Source organism: Miniopterus schreibersii (genome assembly GCF_964146895.1).
Source record: "Miniopterus schreibersii genome assembly, chromosome: 1".
In the NCBI taxonomy this organism is placed as follows: Eukaryota; Metazoa; Chordata; class Mammalia; order Chiroptera; family Miniopteridae; genus Miniopterus; species Miniopterus schreibersii.
In genome coordinates, this window is record NC_138101.1 from 43,581,954 (window position 1) to 43,609,933 (window position 27,980).

The 27,980-nt window shown below is 43.2% G+C and overlaps 2 protein-coding genes and 1 pseudogene across 21 annotated transcripts in view; 2 read left to right on the top strand and 1 right to left on the bottom strand.

Annotated features, from left to right (window-relative positions):
* Positions 1–3,048, bottom strand: part of CCDC158 (coiled-coil domain containing 158) — a 68,680-nt gene extending 65,632 nt beyond the window's left edge. For 13 of the 16 annotated variants that reach the window (XR_013999635.1, XM_081148889.1, XM_081148888.1 and 10 more), the window contains exon 1: positions 2,377–2,445. The gene's annotated coding sequence lies outside the window, so the exon portion shown is untranslated. Of the gene's footprint in view, positions 1–1,313; positions 1,725–2,183; positions 2,286–2,376; positions 2,446–2,895 lie in introns of those variants that run through there. The other 3 variants (XM_081148894.1, XM_081148893.1, XM_081148895.1) reach the window with 3 other exon arrangements.
* Positions 3,049–10,795: 7,747 nt separating this feature from the next.
* Positions 10,796–27,980, top strand: part of SHROOM3 (shroom family member 3) — a 270,211-nt gene continuing 253,026 nt past the window's right edge. For 2 of the 4 annotated variants that reach the window (XM_081148819.1, XM_081148820.1), the window contains exon 1: positions 10,798–11,940. In XM_081148819.1, coding sequence (XP_081004945.1) covers positions 11,773–11,940 — 168 coding nt within the window. In that variant the 5' untranslated portion in view covers positions 10,798–11,772. Of the gene's footprint in view, positions 11,941–27,980 lie in introns of all 4 variants that reach the window. The other 2 variants (XM_081148821.1, XM_081148824.1) reach the window with 2 other exon arrangements.
* LOC308562338 (small ribosomal subunit protein uS8 pseudogene) lies at positions 19,054–19,953 on the top strand (annotated as a pseudogene). Its single transcript has 2 exons — positions 19,054–19,070; positions 19,528–19,953. The product of its transcript is annotated as a small ribosomal subunit protein uS8 pseudogene (transcript).

Consider the following 27,980-nt stretch of genomic DNA (forward strand, 5'->3'; position numbering starts at 1 on the left):
AGGCTTGGGGAAGATCCTAGGGGGAAATAGCATATGCAAAGGCCCTGAGATGAAAAGGGCTCAGTGTTCACTGACTGAAGAGGAAGGAGACTAGTGAGACTGCATGTAGTCAAGAAAGGATGAGAGGCCTAATTATGGACAGCCAACTGTGTACCATGCCCAGAGCAACGCTGTGCTTATAATCATTTCCTCTCCTAAATTATCCTGAGTTGTTGGTGAGGCTAGTAGTGGGTAGAGCTCATGGGGCCTTAAAAAAGCCATACTAAGGACTTTGGGGTTTATTCTAATTGCAATGGAAAGCTACTGATTAATAATTTTAATCAGGGACATATTGTCCAACAGCTGGGTGGACAATATACTGAGTAGAAGAGGCCAGTTATGAGGCCACTGGAGTAGTCCAGCAGAGGGACTGGGGACTGACTGCAAATGGGTATGAGGGACTTTTCTGGATGATGGAAATGTTCTAAAACTGAATTGTGGTGATGACTGCACAACTATGTAAATTTACTAAAAATCATTGGATTTTATACTTAAAACTGGTGAATTTTATACTATGTAAATTATACCTCACAAAAGCAATTCAGAAAGGAAGTGAATTGGCTACTCTTTGTGATGTTTTGTGGGGTAAGAGTAGGGGTGCAAATTAGCTGCCTGTGTCCCAGAAATCAGTCAATTAAACCTAAACACTGTTTTTTTCATGCACTCTGAAAACTCCAGATTGTCATTTCAAGATGATTAGAGGTTGCTTTGTCTCTTTTGCCCAGGCCTGGGCTCAATCCCCAGGTGTCTGCAACTCTTGATATGATGACTTCCAATAACATCACAGCTACAGACCAAGCCTGAGTCACTTTGTACCTTTCGTCTCTAAACTAGAGCAAATACAGTGATATATTAATAGAAATACGTTTGAAAGTTTAAAAATTTACTTTCAGTGCTAGACTACCTTTTCCCTAAGAACCTAATTTATTCTCTTCTTACCGAATTGCTTGTTCAATTTTTTTTTCTTAGGATTGGCAGAGTTTAAGAAAATATTTAGTGTTCTCCATTATCAAACCTGCCGCCACTGCCCCAGTGGGAGAGCTTTAAAATATTCAATACAGGATCGATTCTATGCGATTTATAAGCATGATGATATGCATGATGATGCTGTAGTTGCTGTAACAAATTACCACGAGCTCCGTGGCTTAAAACAATAGCCACTTATTCTCTCACAGTTCTGAAGGCCAGAAGTCCAAAATCAGTCTTACAGGGCTGAAATGAAGGTGTTGGCGGGGCTGCCCCCCGCCCCCCCCCCCCAAGAATGGGAAATGCACTTCTTGCCTCTCCCAGATCCTCCTGGCCGCCGGCGCTCCTTGACTTGTCATCACTCTAATCTCTGCCTCTGTGGTCACAGTGTATGCTCCTCTTCCAGCAAGGGTCCCCATCCTACCTGTGCTTCCACTTGGAGCCCACCGGGATAACCTCCCCATTTCGAGATCCGTGACTTAATCATGTGTGCAACGGCCTCTTTTCCTTATAACACTGACAGGTGCGAGGGTTTGGGGCCCTGTTTTTGGCCCTTCCTTACTCAGCCTACTATGCCACACAATTTGGGGCCGCCTCGTTTGGGAACAGGTAGTTCACAGGAGGCCCTATTTAATCAGTTGTGGAGTTTTAGGGTGCGTGGCCCTCACATACTGACAATGTCGAGTCCTCTGTGAAACAGGAAGGGCCTCGCACACACAGAATACATCGTGGATCTCTGCCCTCGTTTTATTTGGGGGACCGTATGTCCCCCCGACCTTCAGGCACACCGCCACCGGCGCCCGAGCGAGGACGCGGAGCCGAGGCTGTCCCCAGGGACGGGCCCATCTGCGGCCGCTTCTGACCGACGCGGGAACGGGGGGCCGGGCTCCTCACGCCGCTCTCGGGGGGCCCCGGGCCTGCTCGGGAGGCGAGGCGGTGCCCGTCCCAGGCTGGGCGGAAACGGGAGGCTGGGGCGGGCCGCGGTCACCCCTCCCGCCCCAATCGAACACTTGGCGCAGGGCCCGGGTCCGAGTTGCCGCCGCTGTCCCGGAGGCCTCGCGGTCCATTCCCGTGAGGAAACTAACAGGTCTGGGGGCCCAGGAACAAAGACGCGCGGCCCCGGTCCTCCGGCGGGCCCGCCCCGCACCCTGTCCCGGGACCGAGCCCGGCCTCGGTACCTGCAGCCAGCACCTCAGCTGAGACCGGCCGGGCCCGCGGGGGCGCCGGAGGGCGTGGCGGCCGCACCCGCGTCGACGGCGCGGCGGCAGCGGCGGGGCGGCTCCTCCTCGGCGGCGGCGGGAGCGGCGGCAGCGCGGGACTCCGCCCCGCCCCCCGCCCCGCGCCCCGCTCCCCCGCGCCCGGGCCCCGCACCTCTCGGCGCTCGGCTCGGGCCGTCGGCAGCCGCGGGCGAGCCAGGCCGGCGACCGTTAATCACCCAAGAGCGACGTGGGGGAGGGGCGGGGAGAGCGGAGGGGGAGGGGAGGAGGAGGGGGGAGGGGAGCGGAGGGGAGGGGCGGGGGAGGGGGCGCCCCGCCGGAGCCGCTTCCGCCCTCCGGACACCGTCGCCGGGGCAACCGAGCGCCCGGCGCGCCCCTCGTCCCGGGGCAGCCCTGACTGGGGGCCGCCCGCGCCCCCGGCCTCAAACCTGGCCGCTCTGCCCCAGAGGCGACCCGGGCCGGGCCTCCGCGTGGACTCTGCCTCTCAGGGCCTCTCGCTCTTTCCACGGCTCCTAACCCCCGGTCCTGCTCGGGGTCCCCACCGAACGCCCCGGCCTTTCTCGAAGTTGCTCCCCAAATACCTTCCCAAACTCTTCCGGCAGCACCGCCCCGCCCCCGCGCCTGCGGAGTCAGCCCAACCTGGGTGGCCCCCGCCCCCCAGCTCCCCTCTGACCTTCCCGCGAACCGAAGTCCCTCTCCGCAGCCCGCCCTCGGTTCCGCCGCTGCCGCCCCGGCGGTTCTGGAGGCTCGGGCGTGCTCCCCGGGCTGGGGCCCGCCGCCTCCGGGTGGCTCGGGCGTGCTCCCCGGGCTGGGGCCCGCCGCCTCCGGGTGGCCCGGGCGTGCTCCCCGGGCTGGGGCCCGCCGCCTCCGGGTGGCCCGGGCGTGCTCCCCGGGCTGGGGCCCGCCGCCTCCGGGTGGCTCGGGCGTGCTCCCCGGGCTGGGGCCCGCTGCCTCCGGGTGGCCCGGGCGTGCTCCCCGGGCTGGGGCCCGCTGCCTCCGGGTGGCTCTCCGCGGGTCCGGTGGCTCCGGCGTCCCCGCCGATGGGGAACCTGTCGGATGGGCGGTGACTCCCGCCCGGGTCGGGGGGAGGAACCAGGGCCGGCGCCCCGACGCGCCTGCAGCCTGCGGCGCCTCCCGCAGACCCGCAGCCCATAACCGGACTAAAGTACGTCACTTACCTAACCCGTGATTTTCACTGGTGTCTCACGTTTGTATTTGTACACTGGACTCTAGGAACTAAGAAAGTTCCCTTTTCTTTAAGTCTTTAAAATATTGTGTTGCTTACAACAGTATAAAACTATATAAACCTATATATATGTATGCAAGTTGTGTGGCCTAATTTCATTATAAAAGTCTGCGTCCTGAGTGTCTTGCCATTATACTTCATGGTTTTTTTAAATTTTGAATTAAAAAGAGCATCCTAACTTTTAAAATAAAGAATTTAGAGATGAAGGGGTTCAGAGTTCCTTTATCATTCATTTGGTCACTTCACAGATATTCATAGAGCATCGGCCTCCCATAGGTGCTGAAGTACAGGCGTGCACCAGATGGGAGTCCCTACCCTTGTGGAGCTGACATCCTTGGGAGGCAGCTGAGCAGTGCCCAGGGCCAAGTTCAAACGTGCCAGGGAGGGAGCGGTGTTAGGAGCAGAGCCAGGTCAGGCAGTGTGGGCTGGGAAGGCCTCACTGGTACAGCGGCACTGAGCAGACACCTGTAGGACTGGACCGAGGAGCCACGGGGACAGTGTGAGGCGAGCCCCTAAGCCTGTGGGACTCTTGGCCAGGGAGGCCACAGCGCAGTGGACAATAGGGGGCTGGCACCCAACTCACCAAGAGCTCTTTAGTAAGAGTCCATGGCTGGATCCAGGGTGGTTATTCGTCTCCCTTCACTGGGCTCCTGCTCTGGACCAGGCCCTGTGCTGGGCATTGGGGGAGATACAAAGAAGCTCATTTCTGCCCTCAAGGAACCAGTGTCCTTCTTAGTGTTATCAATCCAAATGGCTGGCCTTTATGGGGATGCAGTGAAGAACAGTCAGTTGATTCAGGAATAAGGAACTCAGATCTGGTCTGAGCTTTGGCACCATCTATACCACCTTGGGTATTAGCATTTTCATTTGTAAAATGATAGATACAGAAATTATCGCAAGGGTTTTTTTTCTAACTTAAAAAAAACTATATAAAATCAAAGAATAGAACTTAATCTTAGTACAAAAACATTTATTAAATCCCTTCACTTACAGTACAGTTCATTCATTTTAAGTGCACAGGCTGATGACTTTTGAGAAATGTGTACACTGGCACTCCAATCAAGATGTAGAGCATTTCTGTCTACCTAGAAAGTTCCTCTGAGTTGAGTCTTTAACAATATGAGTTTTTAAGTTTGTTTGTTTTGAGGATAAACACTTTACAGAAGAATGGAAAGAGATAGAAAAAGGAGATTTGGCCAAATAGCTAATAAAATAAAGGCAGATTGCCTTTTCTTGTCTCCTCCGTGTTTCTCTTAGTGAGGCCAGTCAGCATTGTTGCTAGTGATTTGAAGCCAACTCTGTTTCTTCCAAAGGAAAGAAAACTTACACTCTTTATTATAACCAACTATTGTTTAAGGGTAATACTGCGGCTTCTAATGAGCTATATTCTTATTAAGATCTTTTACTTCTCATCTAGAAAATAAAATAAGTTTTTCCAGCAGTTTTTTTTCAAAATTTATCTTTGAAAGGAAGGGAGAGGGAGAGAGAGAGAGTTGAAACATCAATGATGAGAGAGTCATTGATCAGCTGCCTCCTGCACACTCCCACCTGGGGATCGAGCCCACAACCCAGGCTTGTGCCCTGTCATGTGCCTTGATCTCCTGGGTCATAAGTTAATGCTCAACTGCTGAGCCACACCGGCTGGGCTCTACCAGCTTTTAAATAATTTAATAATCCCTGTAACAGTAATAACTTCTGCCAGGCATCTAATACTTAGTATATGCTATCGGGTATTATTATTTGATTCTTTATGCATCTGCCACTTTTGTGAAGTGATGAATAATAAACTGATTAATTATAATGTCATAGTTTAAGTGTTTCTTTACCTTCTGCAAGCACTTTTTAAACCTTTTTTATTGTGGTTAAATATACATTACATAAAATTTACCATGTTGACATTTTTAAGTGCACAGTTCAGTGGCATTAAGTGTATTTACATTGTTTTATAACCATCACCAGCATCCATTTCCATAACTTTTTCATTTTCCCAAACTGAAACTCTGTACCCATTAAACACTAATTCCCCAACCCCTGACAACCACTATTCTACTTTCTGTTTCTATGAATATGATTATTCTAGGTACCTAATGTAAGTGGAATCATTTGTCTTTCTGTGACTGGCTTATTTCACTTAGCATAATGTCCCCAAGGTTCATCCATGTTGTAGCATGTGTCAGAATTGCCTTTCTTTTTAAGGCTGAATAACATGCTATTGTATATATAGACCTCATTTTGTTTATCTATTCATCCATCAATGGAGTCCTTAATTTTTTTTTTAAAAAAACCCTAACTTTATTGAGATATAACTTCCACTCAATAAAGTGCATCATTTAAAATGTACCATTGAGCCCTGGTCAGTGTGGTTCAGTTGGTTGGCGCATTATCCCATACACCAAAAGGTGGTAGGTTCGATTCCCGGTCAGGGCACATATCCAGGTTATGTGTTCAGTCCCTGGTTGGGGTTTATTCGGGAGGCAACCGATTGCTGTTTCTCACATCCATGCTTCTCTCTCTCTCTCTCCCTTCCTCTCTCTGAAATCAAGTAAAAACATAAATAAAGTGTAGCATTTGATGAATTTTGACAGATATATACACCTGTGAAACTATCGCCTCAAGACACGCAACATTTTGATCATTCCCAAACTATTTAAATTGACTGTGCTTTGATAGTTTGGGGAGGACCCTTATGGTAGTCGGTGAAGCAGAGGCTGTAAATCGCAGAGCCAACATCTATTTCACCTTCCTACTTTCTCACAGATCCCAGTTTTGTTTGCGAATTCAACACAGCATTCTACAGAACCATCACGTTGCATCAGGGGCTGCCCCAGCTGGTGGATCCGGATCATTTTAAACTAATCTGTGTGCTTTCAGCCTTCTTCCACACGGCTGTTTTCAGGAAGGCTTCTTGGCATTTAGAGGCGAGGGAAGGACCTCGGGGAAAGTTTTCCTCAATCTTAAGAAGGAGGCATACTAAGGATTATTCTTTTCCCATCTGAGAGGTTGCTAGAGAGATTGTGCAAACTTTAAATAAGGTCAATTTTTGTCTATTTAGGCTGGTTCTGAGATCTTCTTTCTAAGACTAAATGACCTTGCAAACCTAAAATTTGTCTACAATTACTTTAATGATTGTTTAGTTAGTCAGAAGATCCACTAGATGTCACTCTAACTTTATTTTCAGATCTAATCTAGCACCTAGGGACATTTTCAATCTTTGAAATATTAAATTCAGAGGCATTAAAATATCCAGTTTAAAAATAATATTTAAAGTGATAGCAAAGATAAAGAGGAAAATGTTAGGGCTTACTATGAAAAAATTCAAACCAAGAAGTGAGAATTTTGAATAGAACAAATTAACTTTTCCTTAAGGGATGTTAACAAATAGAGTGATGCATACTTTCTAAGATGTCAAAGCAATAATTAGGCAAATGACACTTAAAAGAGTGGTGTGGGCATGCCAGCTGAGTGGGAGAGTCAACATAATGAAATACCTTTCTACCCTGGAGTCATATTCATAGTAATGGAGCAACAATGAACTCAATCGCCAACAGTGGAAATTTTTCATATGGAGACAAAAAGTAGATTTGTGAGCTGTGTTCGATCAATTTGTCATGAAAGAAAGAATTTGATTAAGAAAGTGTTAGTAATTCTAAGTTAGGGGGGAAAGGAAGGAGGGAAGCAGTTGAGAGAAATAAAAGATTCAAAACTGTATCAGTGAGACAACACTAAGCTTCCCTAAACTTTCGCTTAAACTGGGAAGAACCATGAAGGGTTTCAGTGTGTATTGCTCTGAACTCTTTCAGTTGCAAGTAGCATAAACCCAACTCCAACTGTTCAAGGAAAAAATAAACAGGTATTTATGGGCTCATAAAACTGATAAGAGTGAAGTAGCCTCAGGTATTGCTGCATCTGATTGAGGCAGCAATTCTCAAAGTGTGGTCTGGGGATCTTGGGCAGTCCCCAACACCCTTTTGGGTCTGCAAGATAAAAACTATTTTCATAATTATAAGACCTAGTTTGCTTTTTTCACTTGTTCTCTCACAAGTGTATCTGGAGTTTTCTAGGAGCTATGTGATATGTGATATCAAACAGATAGAATACAGAAGTAGATAATAGGACCCAAATGCCTTCTACTCAACTGGCCATTAAGGAGATTTGCAAAAATGTAAAACAATACCACACTTCTCAGTAATTTTTTTCTGTTTGAGAAAAGATAATGATTTTTGATAAAAAGATGTGTTATTTTAACATACTATAATGGCTTTTTTATTTTAAATAAATTAAAAAATAAATATTTTTAATGTTCTTTTCTGTTTTAATTTTCTAATTCAGTAATATTGATAGATGATAACACATAAGTAGCATTTCTATGTAGACCTCAATAATTTTTAAGAATGTAAAGAAGTCCTGAAACACAAAATTTTGAGAGTTACTGGTTTAAGTAAGGTATAGTGGGGCCAGGGCTCAAATGGTAGTACCAGAAGACTATCCCCATATCTTGGATTAATTTCTTTGGGGTTGGCTTTCTTCTTGGGTTTATAATGATCTACTGCAACTATGGGATTGTACCTACCAGTTTAGCAGTAGGAGAGAATGCCCCTTTTTGTTAGATCCAGTAAAATTTCTAGTTATTACATTGGCCAAGCTTGCATCACACGCCCATCCACATACTAATCGTTTGAGCCGAGGTTGACACCTGGATTGTATGTCTAAGCCTGGACCCAGAGGGAGGGTCAGCCCACCAGCACCACAGGATAGGTGAAGAAGTCGTTCCCCAGAGAGATACTGGGCAGGCAAAGAAAACAAGTCCTCCACCAGAAAGCCTAAATCCGATGGCAAGGATTTAGAAAGACGACTACCCTGTTCTCAGTTACAATCCTATTCCTTCCACTGTCACCATCCTGAGACAACAAGGTTGTTTTTCTCTCCTCGAGGAAAGAGGGTCCAATTTCATGCCCTAATTAGAGTTTGGATCCAAATCACATACCCTAACAGAAGCTCCCCTTATGAATTACAAATGCTGGCCACGTAGAAAGTTGTCTTTGTGCCATAATATATGCAAAAGACCTATCTTAAGCTAAGATTCCTTTCCTAAGTGTAGAAGGTTTCAATTTTATGCCCATTACTCAGCTTGCAGGATGGCTCTGGTCAGATCATTTAATCTTTTCTGGCTTCTCTGACCTTACCTCTAAAATCAAATGGAGGGGAGAGACCTGCAGTGGGGTGGGGGGAGGTTGTCCCTTGCAGCTTTAACATTCTTTGAATCTGAGCAATGGAAGATGGGGGAAAACGTTATTCTAACTTCTGAACATCCACCAAATAAAGTTTTAAATATTTTTTAGATTATATATCAATTTTCATTAAATATTTATGTCAAATATTTTTGGTGATACTATAGAGGTTTTATCAGTCTACAAGCACCGAGTTCTTCACTGCTTATCTTTTTCTTATTTCATTTGCATTTTCTTCAGCTTCGTTACTTTTGATAATAAATGTTGATTCTGTAAAATCCAACTTTTTTTTACAAAGTGAACAAGGAGCAGGATCTATACGTGCCCTAAAAATAACTTTCAGAAAAAATTTTCATTTACTTTTGACTTTAGTTAAAAATATAATGTACTTTCGTTTGGTATACTTTATGTTTCTGTTGGTGGTGAGACCTGCACCAGGTTTTGCACCAGTGGCTCAGCAGCCTTGGTACTTGAGCTCCTGCGAGGGAAGAATTCAGAGCCAAGACTCAAACCATAAGAGAAAGTTTATTTAGAAAGTCGCAGAGGTAGAAGAAGTGAGCAATAAAAGAAATGGGCTCAGGAAACAAAACACAGAGGCAAAAGAAGGGGCCTGTGGAGCTTAGGAGAGAGAGGGTAAAGGTAACACACTTGGGTGGGAGAAGAGAGGGTTGGGAAAGACTCAGGTGAACTCCTGAGAGGGAGGCTGAGCCCTGGGTCCTCCGGCCTCCAAGCTTTTAAGGGTGGAGATTTTAGGGGTGGCCCCAGGGGAAGATCGCAATAGAATATTCATCAACTTTCCAGGTGTGTCCTTTCAGGGCTGTGGCCTCCACTGATTGGTCAGAGCTAGAGGGTCATTAGTCTATGCTTCTGGTCTTAGGGAAGCCCTGGCGTAGCTCATCTGGTTTTGCTGCTTTTCTGGGCCTGGAGCTGAAACACAACTGAGGCCCAGAAGTCTTTGTTTAGGGTCAGAACCACCTTGTCCTGGGGCTTAATGCTTAAGGGCTATTCTCTGGCCCCCTTGCTTGTATCCCCTCGAAGGGGATCTAACCCTAATGAGTAGCAACCTGCCAGGGAGGACAGGTCAGGGGAGGTTCCAAACCGCTTGAGCAGCGATGTGCTAGGGGAGGAAAGGTTACCCTGCGGCCGAGGTCCCTGCTTTCCCAGCTTTGCCCATTGCTAGGCTCTCGGGGCTTTGTGCCCTGGTGACCTCCTGTACCTGGCCCATAGTCCTTGCTCTGCTCCTGTCTAACTGCCTACCACATTTCCACTGAAATACTATCATTACATAAAAATCAGATTTTACTTTTTTGTTTTTGAGCCCCTCAGATGAAGTTACTACTGAAAATCAAATAACACTCGTCATGTGTTATACATTAAGTTTGTCTAGACACCTCATAGTATGTCTGCTTCTCTGTTATATTAACTTTTCATTAATTATAAGTACGAACACTAAAATTAAATTGGTATCAAAACCCACAGTAGTTTTTAACCTCAGTTTCCAACATAATTTACATTATCACATACTTTTAAACAGAAAAAGTTTTAAACATATTCTTTGGAAAGAATTCTAATTTGTTCCAGTAACTTAATAGCTGAGGTTTCTGGGTAAAAGATGTAGTTATCTTGTAGTGTTCCAATTTTTAATAGAGTAATGTTAAATTTTATATAACATTACAAAATTCCACCAATAGCCTGAAATCAGAACAATATTCAGCCTTGAGTGCCTATTACTTGCCAGATGTTAAGTGTTTGTTTTTATTTAAAGAACGGATAACAGTCTTGGAGTAGATCATTAAAATGGCGAAGAAAACCTGCCTCCTGCCTGTATTGAGTCAAACAGAAATTTGATTGGAGAACCTAATTTCAAGATGAGAGGCTGCTCATATATTATACTTGGTATTTTCTTCTAATGAAAAACATAAAGCCCTGTGCTACCACCTTGACACTCACTAAACTGCTTAGGGCTCTGCTTCTCCAAATGGGCTGCACAGCAGAATTGCCCAGAGTTTAAAAAATGCCAAGGCCAGTGTCTCAGCCCCAGGGATTCTGGTTTAATTGGTACAAGGTGGGGCTATTCTATCAACTACTTTCTCCTCCCGGGCAATTAGCCATCTGTATGGTATTTTATCAGCTGCGGGGCTGTTTTGATTGGTCAGATCTCTGTGCTGAGCTGAATTCTGCATGGAAGGCTTACTGTGCAGAAAGGTTGCGGTGCCTCTATTCGCCTTAATCCATTTGCCTCTCACTTCCTTACTCTCAGAGGAGGCAAGTGGCTGCCCCGGCAGCAGCCGCCCTGGATGATCGAGCACTGAAAATACCAAAGAAAGAACTGGGCTGCCTCCTGGATATTTTTTTCCACTGAGGATTAATTTACCAGGCTTTTTTCACTGTTCTCTACATCCTGCAAAAACTTTCTCTGTGTGTGTGTGTGTGTGTGCAAGAAATAAACTCTGAACTTATTGCTGAAAAACATAAGCAGAAAGTTTTAGCACAGCTTCTCTGTCTCTTTGGGACGAGTTTGAAAATTCTGAAGCCAGCAGAAGCATAGTAAGTGCTTTCTTTCTTTTAAAGCTACTTCTGGGGAGAGGGGAGGCTATTGTAATGGTAAATTTCACTAAGAGAGAAAGAAAGGGTTGGTAATCAATCAAAAATGAAGTATTCACTTGAGGTTTCGCAGTTTCCTTATTATATTGTAAGACTGTTTTAATTTTGTCTGTGAAGCACATAGAAAATGTTTTATTGTGTATATGCATGAAATAAAAGCAGTCCTGAGAGTGACACTGAAAGAAGTTTTCTCCAATGGGGTGTAGAGATCTCTTCCACTCTGGGGCTTCAGTGAGGTCCCGGAATTCCAGGAGGAGACTTTACAGGATGTGAAAGTGAAAAATCCTCCCGGGTCAGCGTCTTGGAGTTAAGCTCGGAAGGACATTTTACATCTGAAAGAATTCGTTTCTCGAAGACTCTTTTGGCCAGCACTGTACCATGAAGGATGGGAGAATGGGCTGTAACAGAAGCCCCGCTTTCCTGAATCTGCTTCAGGCATTTACAATTTAACTCGCAGGATCATGTGTTGGGCATGATGAGACCCACAGAGAGCTTCGAGGAGACTCGTGCCACACGAACCCCCAACTCGACCCCCACGGGAAGGTACATTTATCTGGAAGCATTCTTGCAGGGAGGAGCTCCCTGGGGTTTTACTTTGAAAGGTGGCCTGGAGCATGGAGAACCGTTAATCATCTCTAAGGTATGTTTCTTTTACCAATACTATCTTTATTCACATTGATTTTTAATAGAATATGTCAAAATGCAAAAAAAAAAAAGCAAAAAAAAAAAAGCTGAGGATTGCCTGACTGTTGCTTAATTTGCTGTTTCATACCTTGCTGATTATATCTGGAAATATTTTGCATAGCTGGGTGTTTGAAAGAAAAATGTGTCTAGCTCATTTATTCTGTGAAATCCCAGAGAAAAATGTGCTCGTTTGATAGATAATCTCTTTTTGTGAATAAAATAGTATAAGCCAGCTACCATGTGATCTTTTCGGTTATAAATCAGATTAAAGATTAACAAAGTTAAGGTGGTGGCATAGTGTATCTTTTTGTATGTGTGCCTCTAACATACGACCAGTAAAATATGTTCTTTCTCCCTTCAATTGAAAAATAGCTAGCATTCCAAAATATTTTGGAATTTGTTTGTAATTCTGGGTAATTGAGCATATAAATATTATTTATTGCTTTTTAGCACACTCAGAGAGATCTAAATCAGCTTTCAATATAATTCAAGGGCAAAACACCGTTTCTCCTCTTCTATTGATTTATTTAGACAAACTTTTAAACTTGAGTCATCCTGAAACATGCCTTAATTCTTTATCTCTGGTGTGGGTAGATATACCCACTGAATACATCCATTTTATACATTAGGCTTAGTATTTCTGCGTTTTCCTTAGACTACAATGATTAAGAGAGAATACAGAGATTTCTTTTAAAATTTCAGTATATTAATAGCCTAAAACAGAAAAATATAAGTGCTTTCACACATACGCATTATTCAAGAAACATTTGTAATGAAGGGGAAAATTTTTTTAGTTTGGGGGTGAAAAGGGGATAAATATAAATATGCATTTTGCCTGAGCTCTGTTACCTATTTAAGGTTAGTTTTCATATTCCCCAAAATGTGTGTTTTGGGAGAAACCGAAATGATTCTTACTGTGGATGAGCCAGTGGAAACCAGTTTCTAGCAGCCAGCCAAGGGTGTGCAGGACACCACTGTGAGCTGTGTGACTTTTCCTTATCTTTCCTAAGAAACAAAAGATATGTATGTCTGTATATCAGGAAGCCTTCCAGCTAGTAGTAACTGAAATCCTGATTTATAGTGGCCTAAATAAATTGGGTTTGTTTTTCTCATATTATAATAAGTGTGGAGATAGGCGGCCTGGGCAAGGAGCAGCAGGTCAATAATGTCAACAAAGACCTCTCTTATCTCTCTGCTTTGCCATTCTTATGATGTTGGCTTTTATCTTTATAGTTGCATGGTGGATGCCACACCTCCACCACTGCATCTTCATTCGGGGCAGGGTTTTCACTTTTGTGTGGAAAGGGACACCCTTCCTATCAGACTTTTGCTTACGCCTCATTGACCAGAACTGTGCCATATGCCTATCCTCAGACCACTAACTGGCCAAGGGGAATGAGATGCCCGTGACTAGTTTAGACCAGCTGGGATTTCTCTCCTGGATTCTGCAGTAGGAACTTACCCTTCCTGGTGTCAAGGAATCTCTGCCTACTGTTTGAAAAAATTGGGGTTCTGTTTTCAAGCAGAAGGAGGGAATGAGTGCTGGGTAGACAACAGAGAATGTCTGCCGCAAGCATAAATGTCTTCTTTGCGTTTAAAAACTCCAGTTGTACACTCAGTTTGCCTGCCTTTAATGATAAGGTATTATGTATGTGTACTAGAATACAGTTTCATGTCAGGCCTAATTCTACGGCTGATGAGCCACTCCTCTAAGACTCCATTGTATCAGCAGAATGGGGGTGTACTATTAGTTCCCTTATCAGAATGTGTGGGGATTAAATGAGACCATGCATGGAGAGCAGTTAGCATTGGGCCTGGTACACAGGAGGAAAGGAATTTAAAAAAAATGTTTTAGCAAAGATTGTGATTATTGCTTTTCATTATTCTAGGAGACATTTGTATTAGCATACAGGTTTGGCCTTTGTGCGAAGATCCAAAATAACAATAGCTTAAACAATAAAGGCATTTATATCTTTCTCACACAACAGTCTGAACATAAGCCAAACTGAAAGATGGCTGCGTGGTGTCAGGGACCCAAGGCCCTTCTGCTCCCATGGGTGATGCCCCTTCCGCATGGTCCCAGGCGACTTGCCCCAACATCTGCTTTCCAGGCAGTAAGAAGTGGAAAAGGGGGGAAAAGAAGGCAACCTCCTTCCTTCCAAGGGGATCATCTGCTCGTCCAACATGGTAGCCACCAGCCACATGTGGCTATTTCCATCTCAATTAAAAGTAACTAAAATGAAAGACAATGAAAAAACCTGTTCCTAATATACACTAGTCAGATTTCAGGTGCCCCATTGCTTTAAAGCCCTTGAACATCTCTCCCCATCCTGTCTGTCTGGCAAACTCATATTCATTCAAGCTCCATGTCTTCCTCTCTCTAAGTTTTCCTGATTTCATCAAGCTAAGATAGGTGGTCTCTCTGCTATCCTCCTAAATCATGTAGTTTTCTGTTTGTTTTTTTGTTGTTAATCCTACCTGAGGAAATTTTTCCATAGATTTTTTTTAGAGAGAGTGAGAGGGAGTGAGGAAGGGGGAAAAGAAAGAAGGAGAGAGAGGGGGAGAAACATCGATGTGAGAGAGACACATAGATTGGTTGCCTCCTGCACACGCTCTGACCAGGCCTGGGGATCAGACCTGCACCTGAGGTACGTGCCCTTGGCCAGAATCAAACCTGGGACCCTTCCGTCTGAGGGCCAGTGCTGTAACCACTGAGCCAAACTGGCCAGGGCTAGCATGCAGTTTTACACTGAATCTCACACACACACACACACACACACACACACACACACACACACATATTATTTATGTTGCTTGTTTTCTCAGACGTCTGTGAACCTCTTTGGAGCAGGGATGTGTTTTTTTTTTCATCTCTACCACATGTAACTCAGAGCCCTGGTACACAAATGTCAGAGTAAATGAAAGGGCTGTGGCTCACTCATGTTGCGTTTCCAGGATCTAGCAGAGTGCCTGACACAGAGCAGGTGATCAGTAGTTTCCTATAAGTGAAGACAAATGAGAGCAGTGGGCAGTTTCAGCAGGGAGGCGGAGTCCGCGACATGAGGACACCAGGCAGACCTCCAGTAACGGCGCGCGTATGTTTCCTATGGCTGCTTTAAAAATTACCACAACCTTAGTGTCTTAAAACAATGCAAATTTATTACCATACAGTTCTGTAGGCCCAAAGTGTAACAAGGCTCTTACTGGGCTAAGATCAAGGTGTCAGCAAGGCTGTGTGCCTTTCTGGAGGCCGTAGGGGAGAATCCATTTCCTTGCCCTTTCCTGCTTCTAGAGGCTGTTCACATTCTCTGGCTCATGGTCCCCTTTCTCCAACTTTAAAGCCAGCACTAGCAAGTTGAGTCCCTCTCACACTTTATCATTCTGATTAACTTATGCCCCCCCACTTCGATTTTAAGGGCCCTTGAGATTGGGCCCACCAGGATAATATAGTTTATGATCAGCCAAGCGACAACCTCAATTCTATCTGTAACTTTAATTCCCCTTTACCATATAACCTAACATATTCACAGATTCCAGGGATTAGACCCTGGATGTCTTTGGGGGGAGAGGGGATTAGATGTCATTATTTTATCAACCAATAGGGTATTTGAATACTGATGAAAGTTCATATAATGAAGACAGTATCAGGAATGAGACTAAAGTGAAATTTAGTGGCTGATCATACATATCCCAGATCTTCTTTCTAGGACAATGAAAAACTGCACATTAGCTCATACACTGCTAACCAAATGTTTGCTGTTCTCCCAAACTTAGGGTCACCCCCGTTGTAAGGGGAGGGAAGGGACAGTACACATTGAGTCATACATATGAAAGGCACATACACTTTTATAAAGCAATTAGAAGCTGCCCGGGATGGATAACAATATAATGAATGAAGTCTCATTTTTATGTAGGTACAAATGAGGCAGGAGAATGAATGGGGGAAAGGAACTACAAAAGGGTGGCAATAAAAGAAATAATTTTCAAATCACTTTCTTTGGGATTTAATGTCCTTGGAAAGGAAAGGTGGGGGTGAGGAAAGAGCCTGTGTAATCTGCAAACTTCAAAAAGAAAGGGTAACTTAAAAAAAAAAGTGATTGTATGTGGAAGCTGAAGTAATTTAATAGTTCAGGAAGTTGGCAGCATGATTTCATTATGACTCACTCTGCATTGTGGCTGAGAAAAGCAGTTCCACCTGCAGCGGGGATGCCCCTGCCCCCAGGGTTCATAACTCAAGTAACAGTTTGACAAGAAACAACAACTAAGGCTGGCAGGTGCTGAGGACTTACTGTGGGCCAAGCTCTATGCCAAGAGACCTATGTATGTTAACCCCTTGTTTTCACAACTCCATGAGGAAGGTAATATTAAATAATAATCTTATGCCAATTTTGTACACTGGACACAGAATTTGAGCGGTTTCTGAAGCTCTCACAAGTAGGAGTGATAGAGTTGAAATCTGAATCCAGGCACTCTGGTTCCCCAGAGTCCATGCACTCAGCACACTGTGCTATTCAGTCACCACTGCCTACCAAATATTTGGTTCTAACTACATTCTAGAGCTATTATCTGGGTAAAATATGGGATTAGTCTTTGTTTATATATATTTTAAAATTTCTTAGAGGAAAACAATAAAAAAAACCAAACTTAGTCCTATAAGGTCCCATAAAATAGGTATGACTACTGCTCAAGTAACCCCTTTTAGTAGTTCAAGGCCCATAAAAAGGAGGGGCCACTTAACATTTTTAATTTAATTTATTTATTCATTTTATTTTATTTTATTTTATTTATTTTAATCCTCACCTAAAGATATTTTTTCCATTGATTTTTCAGAGAGATTGGAAGGGAGAGAGAGAGACACGTTGATGTGAAAGAGACACATTGATTGGTTGCCTCCCACACACACTCCGACCAGGGCTGGGGATCGAACCTGCAGCCAAGGTATGTATCCTTGGCCAGAATCGAACCCAGGACCCTTCAGTCCATGGGCCGATGCTCTAACCACTGAGCAGTACAGGCTAGTGCCACTTAACATTTTTTAGTACCTTAGTGCTATCTTTACCTGGAGAGGCACCTTTTGTGCACTTCAAAGGATTAAAACTTCCACACATACTTCACTTCCTTCCATGACCTAGGATTCTGTAAGAAGACTAAAATCTGTACCCCAACCAAGAAGTCTGAGTGGGCCAACTCAGCCTTTCCGAAGAAGCAGGCCTATTTTAGTTACATGGGGGGAATCCTAAGCAAACTCACCCAGATTCTGTGGATGCTCCCCTGTCTTGGATGCACTGGCCTCTCTGGAGGATTGGTGACTGGAACCGGTTAGCCTAGAGGTGATTAGACTGTCCTACAACCACAGAAGACCGTTGCCAGCAGAGAGATCGTTGAAACAGTCAAACACAGATCCCCTGGAAGAATTTTTTAATAAATGAAGTGGTTCTGAATGGCTCTGTTGTTGAAATGATTGCATTTGTCCAAAAAAAATGGGATATGTCAGAGGACTGGGTTGGAAGGCAAGGTATCTCAGAAGTACTGGTTGCAATAGGAGTCTTGGTGCTACACACCTGCACCCTGAGTCCTGTATTCTTAGCCCCTGCTGTAATTCGTAGGGAAAAAGTAGACATTTTCTCTTGTGTGTGTTTAAAAAAATGTTCTAGACTTCAGATTTTGGGGTAAGCCTTTGCTCTGGTCTCTTATGTCATTGACACTTAGAATACATATTCCTGATTCCTACCCCCTGGGAGATATCTTGCTCTGGCTGGACTCTCTTCTGTGTCATCTTGTGTGTAAATCCTGTTAGTTCCATCTTCCACATCACACCTCTCCTTCTCGAAAATGCCTTCACCTATAACAGCATCATCAGGATTTGTCAATCCAAATCACAGCCTTCCTCTAAGCCTTGTCTACCAAGGCTCAGCTCACTAACCCTCTCCTATCTCCATCTTTCCCTGCTTCATCTATGGGGAGTGTGGCTAGTGTGTCTGCTATGTGAAGTCAGAGGTACCCTCAAAGACATGGCTTCCTGTTGGCTGACACTACTCAGACTTTAAAAAGGATTCTTCCATTGGGTTCTCCAAGCCTTAGCGATATGATCTAATTCCTGAGTCCTCTTCATAATACCTTCTCTGGAGAGAATCATCCAAAACATCCCAATCAATCTGCCACTTTAAGGTGAAATGAACTGCTTTACTGCCCTTCGAGAAGCCTTGGAAATATAGCCAAGTCATGGGTTAAGGGATCACTCATTTGGAATGTACTTACATTGTCAGGATAATCAGCGGAGGTTTCCTCAGTTCTGAATTTTCTTATTCATCTGTCCAGCTCAGCACTTTACAAACTTCTAGCTCCCTTGGTGCTCTTCCGTTTTAACACAGCAGCATCAGCCATACAATCTCTTGGCCCATTTCTTCTGCTCTAAAACAGGCCTATTTTACCAGCTTTTCAGCCCCGGTCCTTGAGTTCAATGTGAAATGGATTTTTAGGCAGTTCCCCAAGACCTTGGGCTGGTTGATTCAGTTCACTCCAAGTCATCTTCTCTAAGTACCAAGCTAGATCAGCTTATCATTGTCCTTTCAAATACCCAGTCCTTTCTGAGATTCTCTCCTTACCTTTCTCGATCTTTCCTTTAACAGCCCTTGTCCTTCATACCCGGATTGCCTCATCTCTCAACTGTCCTTAAACTAATTTCTTGGTTCTTTCTTTGTTCCATCCCTCTCTTTCCTGCATTTGCATGAGTTCCTCCTTCCCCTTACTGCTCCAGCACCTTTATTCATACCCTCTTCTAATACAGTAGTTGTTTGCATTTGGCATCCTGCCAAGAAATAATAATACCTTTAAAACCAAGTGAGGTTTACTCAAGCTGTATATTCTGCTTCTCCTCGCAAAATACTTCTCATTTCACACACAACAAATGCTCAATAAATGTTAAGTGCCTTATAGGGTTTTAGAGCCATAAAGAATCTCAGCCTTAGACTGTCAAGGCCATTCCAGATTAATGTTGTATATTTTAATATCTTCAAAAGGAGACAAAGATTTACAAAAGAATTTTAGCCTGACACTTTTGGTATAATCTATGAGATGTCAAATATGGTAAGAGATAAAGTTAAAATGAAAAAAAAAACCTCACAAAACTGAGACCCAATAAAGTTCATTTATTTGCCAGGATAGTTTCTGCCTTAGCAAGCAAATCGTGTGTGTGTGTGTGTGTGTGTGTGTGTGTGTGTGTGTGAAGTAGAGCTCAGATAGTGAGGGAATAATTACTTTCTAGTTGTGTCATTTATAGTGTTGTATGAATGCTAGCTCCTCTGCTAGGCTGTTAACTTCTAGAAGCTAAGGACCTTTCCTTCCTCTTCCCTTTCTTCTCTCCCCTGCCCCATTATCCACGGTGCTAAAACTATGCATAGCAATGGTGAAAATGAAAATGTGTTCATGAATAAAGGAGAAGATAAATGAATATTATAAGGGATCTTCTTTAAAATCTTTGCGAGAAAGATGTTGAGGGTAGCGTGCAAACATGATACTGGTAAAACCTGTTTAAAAAAACCAGGCAAGCTCTTCCTCCATCCTTCTGGGCTGCCATAATAGTGCGTGTGAATGCCCCGGCTGATGCTCTCAGAGTACCATCAATGCTGAAAAGAGAGGCAAACACCAGGTTCTTATTGGGCCCTGCTCCAAAGTCGTCACCTGGTTTCTAATTGTGATGAGGAGGCCTGGTTACATTGGTGAATTTGAAATTATGGATGACCACAGAGCTGGGAAAGTTGTTGCGAACCTCAGAGGCAGGTTAAATAAGTGTGCAGTAATCAGCCCCAGATTTGATGTGCAACTCAAAGATCTAGAAAAGTGGCAGAAAAACCTGCTGCTGTCCAGTCAATTTGGCTTCACTGTACTGACAAGCTCATTGGACATCATGGACCATGAAGAAGCAAAATGAAAACACACAGGAGGGAAAATCTTGGCGTTCTTTTTCTAGGGATGTAATACATACATACATGCCAATAAAATGCCTCAAGGGACAAAAAAAATAAGGCAAGTAGGTTGAGCTTAACTTTCAATTTAATGATGTCTTATACACATTTAATGCTTGGTAAATGTCTGTTGAATTAGATTTGGAAAAAAGGAAATTCATGTTTTAATTGAACCTTTAGAAGTTACCTTTTAAACTCTGCTTAAAGTGTTAGGTGTTTTAGACACAAACTGGCTTACGATCCTATCAATGCTGTTCGAAATAGCTTTTATTCAAGCAGCATGCTAGGTTGAGTGCCAACTGGATCCTAGCATCAGTAAGAACTCTGCTCTCTCTTAAAGCTAATATTTTTCCCAAGGCACTGCCTGCTATGTAGGGAACACAATTTAAGAAATATTTGTCTCCTTTTAGTGAACCCACAATGTGATTGGAGGCACATAATGAGAGACTTTCTATCAATCTTTGAAAAAACAAAACCTCAAAAGACTTTCTGGATCTGAACTAACCCAGACAGATTCTTCCACATCTCTCCCTTTGATGTACTTCCAAACAGCGAACATCTTGATCCAAAGAGTTGGCATTCTCCTGCTTGGTCCATCCCAGGAGTCCATCCATCTCCCACCCTCTGACATCCCAGGCCCTTCTCAATGAAACAAATTGAGGCAGACTCTCTGTTAAATCTAAGCACTGTTTCTCCCTCTCTCCTAATGACTTTTCCCACACAAGAGAACTTGTGTGTCTCAATCTGTAGAATGGAAGTAACAATTCTTTTCTGCCTTCACAGGAGGTTTCTAACTTGGCAGACCGGTGTCAGAACACTCAGCCCTGGGCATTGGAGCCTGAGTTGCTCTTACGTCAACTGCATTTTTTCATTCCTTAGCCATTCATGCATCTAGTCATTATATCTTTTTCCGTCCTGAACTGCATTTTATCTTAGAGATTTATGAGATTCGTCTAAAGTCTTGTTTTTAAATGTTCTTTGTTATGTTCCTGTTGATTTAGGGTTGTAATTTCTGTGTTATCTTTTTTCTTTTAATTTTTAGGCAAGGCTGTCCAGTGTAGCCAAATACACATCCCAGACACTATAGGACTTGGAGTGAAAATAGACACATTTCATGATTTTCTGGGGTACCACAAGTCCATGCCCCCAACTTGGTGAAGAGACCTGGGTATAAGATCAGCAACACAACAGATGCTCTTTCATGGAGGAGTGTCCACTGTACCAAATTTTGTGCCCTTTTGTTTGTCCCTTTCTAGCTTTCTTAGTTCGCAGTGCAGTGCATCTGTTCTGCTCTCCCAGCTTGTCTACTGCTTAGATAACCATCTCCATACTCAACTGTCTGCTCTGGTCCATGAGTCATTAGCACTCACCTTCCCTGAAAGGTATACTTTCTGGCTCTCCTAATAGTACAGTCACTTGACATAATCCTGGGACATCCACACAGCGTTGTTACCCTCAAAGCCAGTACTGCTTGGTAACATCCCTCGCCCATTCTTGTCTCCTGGAAAGCTGGTTCAGACAGGTGCTAGAATTCTAAAGATCTCAAAATTTGAAAATAACTGCGACATGAAGTTGGAATCAAAATACCCGCAATTTAAGTGGAATAAACATTCTTCAGATTAGTCAGACAAAGTGCCTAGCACTTTGGGTATTCAATTATATCCTGAGCCACAAATTTGCTAGAAGGTAGAGAGAAAGATTAGACTTCTAGAACTAATGGCCTTACTCTTTTCCTTTGAAAAGTTAAATTTTTAGTGGAGGAAGACGTATGTGCATAATTTAAGCTTTCGTCATCTTGTGTGTATTCCTCGGAGAAGTTCACATCTTTTAGGCCTTGTCTCATGGAAACTGGGAAATGAGCTGCTGGAATTCAGACCCAGGATCTGGCCGGGTTCCAGAAATAAATACACATGTTGGGTGTTGAGATGGAACAATAAGAGGGTAAGAGAGTGAGTAAACTTTGGGAAATAAGGAGGCAGAAAGTACCAGACACTTCGCTGTTACTCCTTGATTTTTTGTTTGGCTTTTCATGTTCTCGCTTTCGAGTAATTACTAAGGAGTAGCAGGCCAAAGACAACAGCCACTGACCGAAGTGTAGCAGCAGGGAGGCTAGAAGAATCCGTCTTGTTCTTCAGGATCGCGTTCACAGTTGCTTAGTGGTGCTGTTGGCTCCGTGTTTGCAATTAGATAAGTTGTTGGTGCTCCCTTGAAAGAATTACTATCGCAGTTTCCCCTGCATATGTAAGTCAATGAATTTGACCTTGCAGAAGACTCTGTTGGCATAGCGTGGGTCCTTCCAGTGGGCCAGGATGTATTGCAAATTTCTGAAGTCAAGAACTATAAAGTACTCCAGCCACCTTTCCTCTTTTTTAAAAAAATACATGTCTTTATTGATTTCAGACAGAGGAAGGGAGAGGGAGAGAGAGAGAGAGAAATATCAATGATGAGTCATCGATCAGCTGCCTCCTGCACACCCCACACTGGGAACCAAGCCTGCAACCCGGGCATGTGCCTTGACCGGGAATTGAACCTCGATCTCTTGGATCCTAGGCTGACGCTCAACGCTGAGCCACGCCGGCCAGGCCCACCTTTCCTCTTAATAAGAGAAGGGAGGACTGTGTGGCAGAAAGAAGGCAATGGATATACAACACAATATTTACATTCAGTTACTTCCTGCTGTGAGTCAGGCACTCCGGTAGGTTCTTTTATTCCTTAGTTCCTAGAATGAGATTTGTTTTTATATGTGAGAAAAGAGGTTTTCCTTAGATGATGGAGCCAGGATTTAAAGCTAAGTTATTTCATGCACTCACCAACACATTTAGTTAACATATTATCTATTGAAGCCTAAAATACGACAGCAGTGGGGAAACAACAGTAAGCAAGGTCCCTGCGCCCGAAGAGGCCTGTGTGTTCTGTTTCCTTTCGCACCGCTTGGAGCTGACGCAGTGGCTGCCACACCACATTCCCGCACCTTTCGCTTCTGTGCCCGTTGACTTGAGCTCCAGCTGAACCATCTGCATTTCCTTCCTCAAGGACCTTATTTTGCTCCTCTCCGCCGGCTGGTTAATGGTGCCGGGAGCAACCCTCAACCTGTACTGAGCGGAGTTGGGTGAACAGCCCGCGCTCCCTCCCCGTGGACGGGTAGTTCTGAGGCGCGTCTCCACTGGCTCCTGGTCCGAAGCGCCGGCGGAGAGGCCCTGGCAGGATCACGCTGCACTTGGCCGCTTGGAGCGGCTGGATAAAGCATCTGTACGGACTGTCTCCCCTTCGCTGCCTCCTTTGCCTGCTTCCCTCTCGGTTTTCGGTTTTCTTTGCTTCCCAGGTAAACTACTTGCATCTGAATTCTTGTCTCTGCGTCTCCTCCTGGGGAAAGCCACCCCAAGGTGACCCCCATTTGGGGAACAGTTATTGAGAGCCAGAGCCTGATGTCCAAGGTAGCTCTTCGCAGAGTGTGTGGTCCTTCCATTCCCCTCTGGAATCCAAGCAGAAGGGATCCCATAGCAGCTTAGAGCTAACATTTTCTTAGGTGCTAAGACAAGGGGAAACCCGTTCCTAGAGATGACGTTCTGCAGCTCTCCCTTTCAGAGGTGAGCTCGCCTTGCTCTTTTTCTCCAGTGAGTGGGTCTGTGAGTCACACTCTTTGTCATCACTTCTTTTTTCTGTCTCAGTCAAGCACCAAGAGAGGCACTCCCCCCGCCCCCCCACCCCCCCTAGAGGAGGGTCTAGTCCCTCTTTTGGCCATAGATTGTTTTGTTCTAGAGCTTCCCTAGGTTAGTGGTTAAGGAAAATGTGGCCCTGTGGGAAGAATAGGGAAAATGATATCGAATTCTTTTGGGGCTCTCTGAGAAGTTTCTTTTCTAGAATTTTATTTATGTTGTCTCTTTGCTTTCTCAATTCATACTCTACATATGGCATGAGAAGAAAAGCAAATAATGTACTGTTTTTTAGTCCAGACTATTTGACAGTATAGCATGGCGGGTATGAAGTTTGGCACCTAAGCAAGCAATAAAATATAACATAATTTCCAACCCATCCCATCTTCAAAATAGAATAACTTTTCAACGCTGAAATGTGGTTTCCTTGTATAACTTGTACCACTGCCAAATTCAATACAAGAAGCTCCTTTTCTTTTGGAGCCGTTTCCCCACAGCATGAATATTCTTTCACTCACCATGTTGTCTTTTTCCAATTTCCTTGTTTCTTGCTTGAGTTCACGGAAGACTGACAAACAGTAGCCTCATGTGACAGCCATTAGTCTGCCTTAAACCTCAACTTGATCTTGAATGGATAGAATAATGAATAGATTTTATGTAATTTAATTGCATGTCAGCTATATGAATTTGTTAGTTCAAGAGAAACTAAGCTTCTAGTCCTCTCTTTTCTTAATTCATAATTGATTATAATAAGGTAAAAGGCAATGTTCCCTCTTTTGGTTGAAGCACTTTTATAGCAGTCTGAGCTCCAAATAGTGGAGCAATAAGCATATACCCCATTTAAAAAGAGAAGGCAAAGAAGATATGTGTTCTTTGTATTAATGGGAATTAACAAGCATTTTGAAAATTGTGTTTGTGTATGTGAGCACAGGGAGGGGCATTTCATCATAATGAGGGAGGTCTTGGCAAGTCAGTGTTCATTTTAACCTTAGGGCATTGATTGCTGAACACATTTATGCCCACTCTAGCTCCAGGGAGCCTGTGGCATAGAATATAGGTTCAGAAAATAGTACAGAATAAGATCATCTCCCATTTTCCCATCTCTGAAGCAGAGGAAAAGATGTGTGCTTCTTAGTCAAAATTGTTTACGCTGTCCTGTTTATGTTGTCATTTCCTGGAGATTAAAGATAAACCTTTCCATAGCTGCCGGTGGGAATGTAAAATGGTGCAGCCACTTTTGAAGAACAGGTGGCAGTTTCTTAAAATGTTAAACATAGAGTTACCACATCACCCAACAATTGTAATTCTAAGTATACGCCCAGAGGGAAAGAACACATATGTCTATGCAAAGACATACATGTTCAGAGCCGCATTCTTCACAATAGCCACACAGTGGGAAAAAGCCAAGGGCCCGTCAACTGGGCAAACAAAATACGGCATAGCCATCTAATGGAATAAAGTTAAAGGGAACTGAGTACTGACACATGTTACAAATGGATTAACCTCAAAAATATGCTCACTTAAAGAAGTCAGACACAAAGACCCCCACATAGCATGTAATTCCATTTACAGGAGCTGTTCAGGAAAGACACATTTATAGAGACAGAAAGTAGATGAATCGTTGCCTAAGGCTGGGAATGGAGGGTGACTGACTATTAGTGGATCCAAAGTTTCTTTCTGAGGTGATGGAAATGTTCTGAAAGTAGGTCACAGTGATGGGTGCACAACTCTTTAACTATTTTAAAAAACATCGAATTGTAAAGAAAAAGAACACTTATATTCTGTAATAAAAATTAGAACAAAAAAAGAGAAATAAGAATCACAAAGTAGATTATCACTCATCATTCTGAGCATTTAGTATTGATTTAATTAACTGTAATTTAAAGTAGTAGAGCAAGACAGTCAAAACGAAACATTGCAGAGTCCTAATTATTTAGAGACTCAAGACACTCTAAAAAGTTGTTTGTAAAGCAACCTAGGGAATGAGACAGAATATGCCACATTCAAAAGACCTAAGTAGTGAAATTCTGGGGTTTTCTCTAAAGTAAGCGTGCCTTCCTCATTTTCAGAGCTTCAATTTCATCATCAGGATCTTCAGTCTCTATGTTTAATTCTTCCCTATATTTAATTTTGTGTATCACACGTCTTTGGAGAATTAAGATGCGGTGTCCTGGGAAAGCAAAGTGATGTAAAATATGAAAGATTTGTTAAATTACTGAAGATAGAATTTCGTCCTTTAGTGGAGTTTGAGGACACAAAGGCACTTAACATTGTAACAGAAAAAAATAGTAGTGCTGCAGAAGAGGAGGGGTGCTGCCAATTGAAGTTTAAGAGATTCCGTTCATTGACATTATGGAAATTCAGTGGAGTCTCACCATTTTATGGGTTAAAAGGTGAATAAGCTGTTAAACTGGTTAGATTATAAAGGAGACAAAGACGCATTTCAGAGTGAGGGAGAGTGAGCATTTCACAGGGGCCACCTTACACTTTGTGAAGCCGTGTGGGGACATTGGCCACCTGGGTGCAGGAGCCTCTTGACCACTGATGATGCCCTGTTACTCCCCTGGCCCGTGGTACTTGTCTTGGCTGTCCACTCTGACTCCTAATGGGTACCCTTGATGTGGGAGAAAAGGTGGTGATGGGGGGAAGAAGAGCCTATTTTTGTCCACAGAATTCCTTGTCACCCTCAATTCTAGTACCCACTGACCCAAACTTCCTCAGCTGCAAGGGATCTATAGCGAATGTTCACAAGTCTGATTGCTAACGCACAATGGAAAGAGGTGACGGATACCTGTTGTGCGATGAACTATTCACTAGCACACCACTTTTTTCCTATTCTAGTCTGTAGCTTTCACATGCACCAAACCTACATAGAAATGTGCAGCACTTCTTGACAAAACCAGAAAAGTTTATTGAGGGGCATAAAAGAAGACCTGACCAAATGGAAAAATATAACATGTTTTGGAATGGGAAGACTAAACATTATCAAAATGTTAGTTCTCAAATTAATCTATCAGATTCCAAAAATTCCCAAGGAATGTTTTGGCAGAATAATGTAAAAATTGGTCATTTTTTTTGAGAAAATATGAAAATAATGAGTGAACATTTTCTCTAGTAAATATTAATCCTTGTTATAACGCTACAGGAATTAAAAGCATGGTTCTCCAAGGGAAATGGAAATACACGTTCACAAAAAGACTTGTACAGGAATGTTTGTAGCAGTTGTATTCATGATAGCTCCAAACTAGAAACAATCCACGTGTCTGACAGTAGGAAGTAGGTAGAGAAACGGTGCCATATCCACACAACAGAGTACTGCTCAACCCTAAGGAGGAATCAAGCCCTGGCATGTGCAACAGCGTGGATAAACAGCCAAAACACTGTGCTAAGTGAAAGAAGGCAGAACACAATAGAGTACATACTGAATTATCCCCTTTCTATAACATTTTAGAACAGGCAAAACTAACCATTGCTGAAAGAAATCGGAACAATGGCTGCCTCTGTGGTGGGGTGGTTGGGGACGGACTGAGGCACAAGGCATCTTTCTAGATGATGGAAATGTTTTATGTCTTAATAGTGTTATGGGATATCTGGATGTATGCATTTGTCAAAACTCATCAAATTGATACCTTTATATCTTTGCATTTTAATTCATATAAATTATACCTTAAATAAAGTGTGATACCTTAAAGTGTGAGGCAGGAACAAATTGACTAGCCAATGGCATCATGGAACAAAATAGAAAATGTAGAAATAGATCCACAATTTAGATAAGAATTTAGTATATGATAAAAGAGCAATTTTAATTTTTTTTACAGACAGAAGAAGGGGGAGAAAGAGAGAATCAGAGAGAGAGAGAGAAACATCAATGTGAGAAAAACTTGGATCATTTGTCTCACGTATGTGCCCCAACTGGGGAATAAACCCACAACCTAGGTATGTGCCCTGACCGGGAATTGAACCCACAACCTTTTGGTGTACAGGACGGCATTCCAACCAACTAAGCCACCTGGCCAGGGCTAAAAGAATAATTTTACATCAGGGGTTTGAGGAGAATTATTTAATAAAAATATGGGGACCAGGAAAGATAAAAGCTGGATCTACTTTATCCCTAACACCAAAATAAAGCCAGATAAATTAAAGATTTACACATAAAAAATGAAATAAATTTATTTCCTATATTTCTGTATTGTATGAATTCTTTTAGCAAACACACTTATAAATTTTTTTTTATTATGGCAATACATACATAACATGAAGTTTACCATTTTAACCATTTTTAAGTGTACATTTTTTTGTGGCATTAAGTACATTCACATTGTTTTACAATGACCTTCACCATCCATCTCCAGAATTTTTATCTTCTCAAACTGAAACTC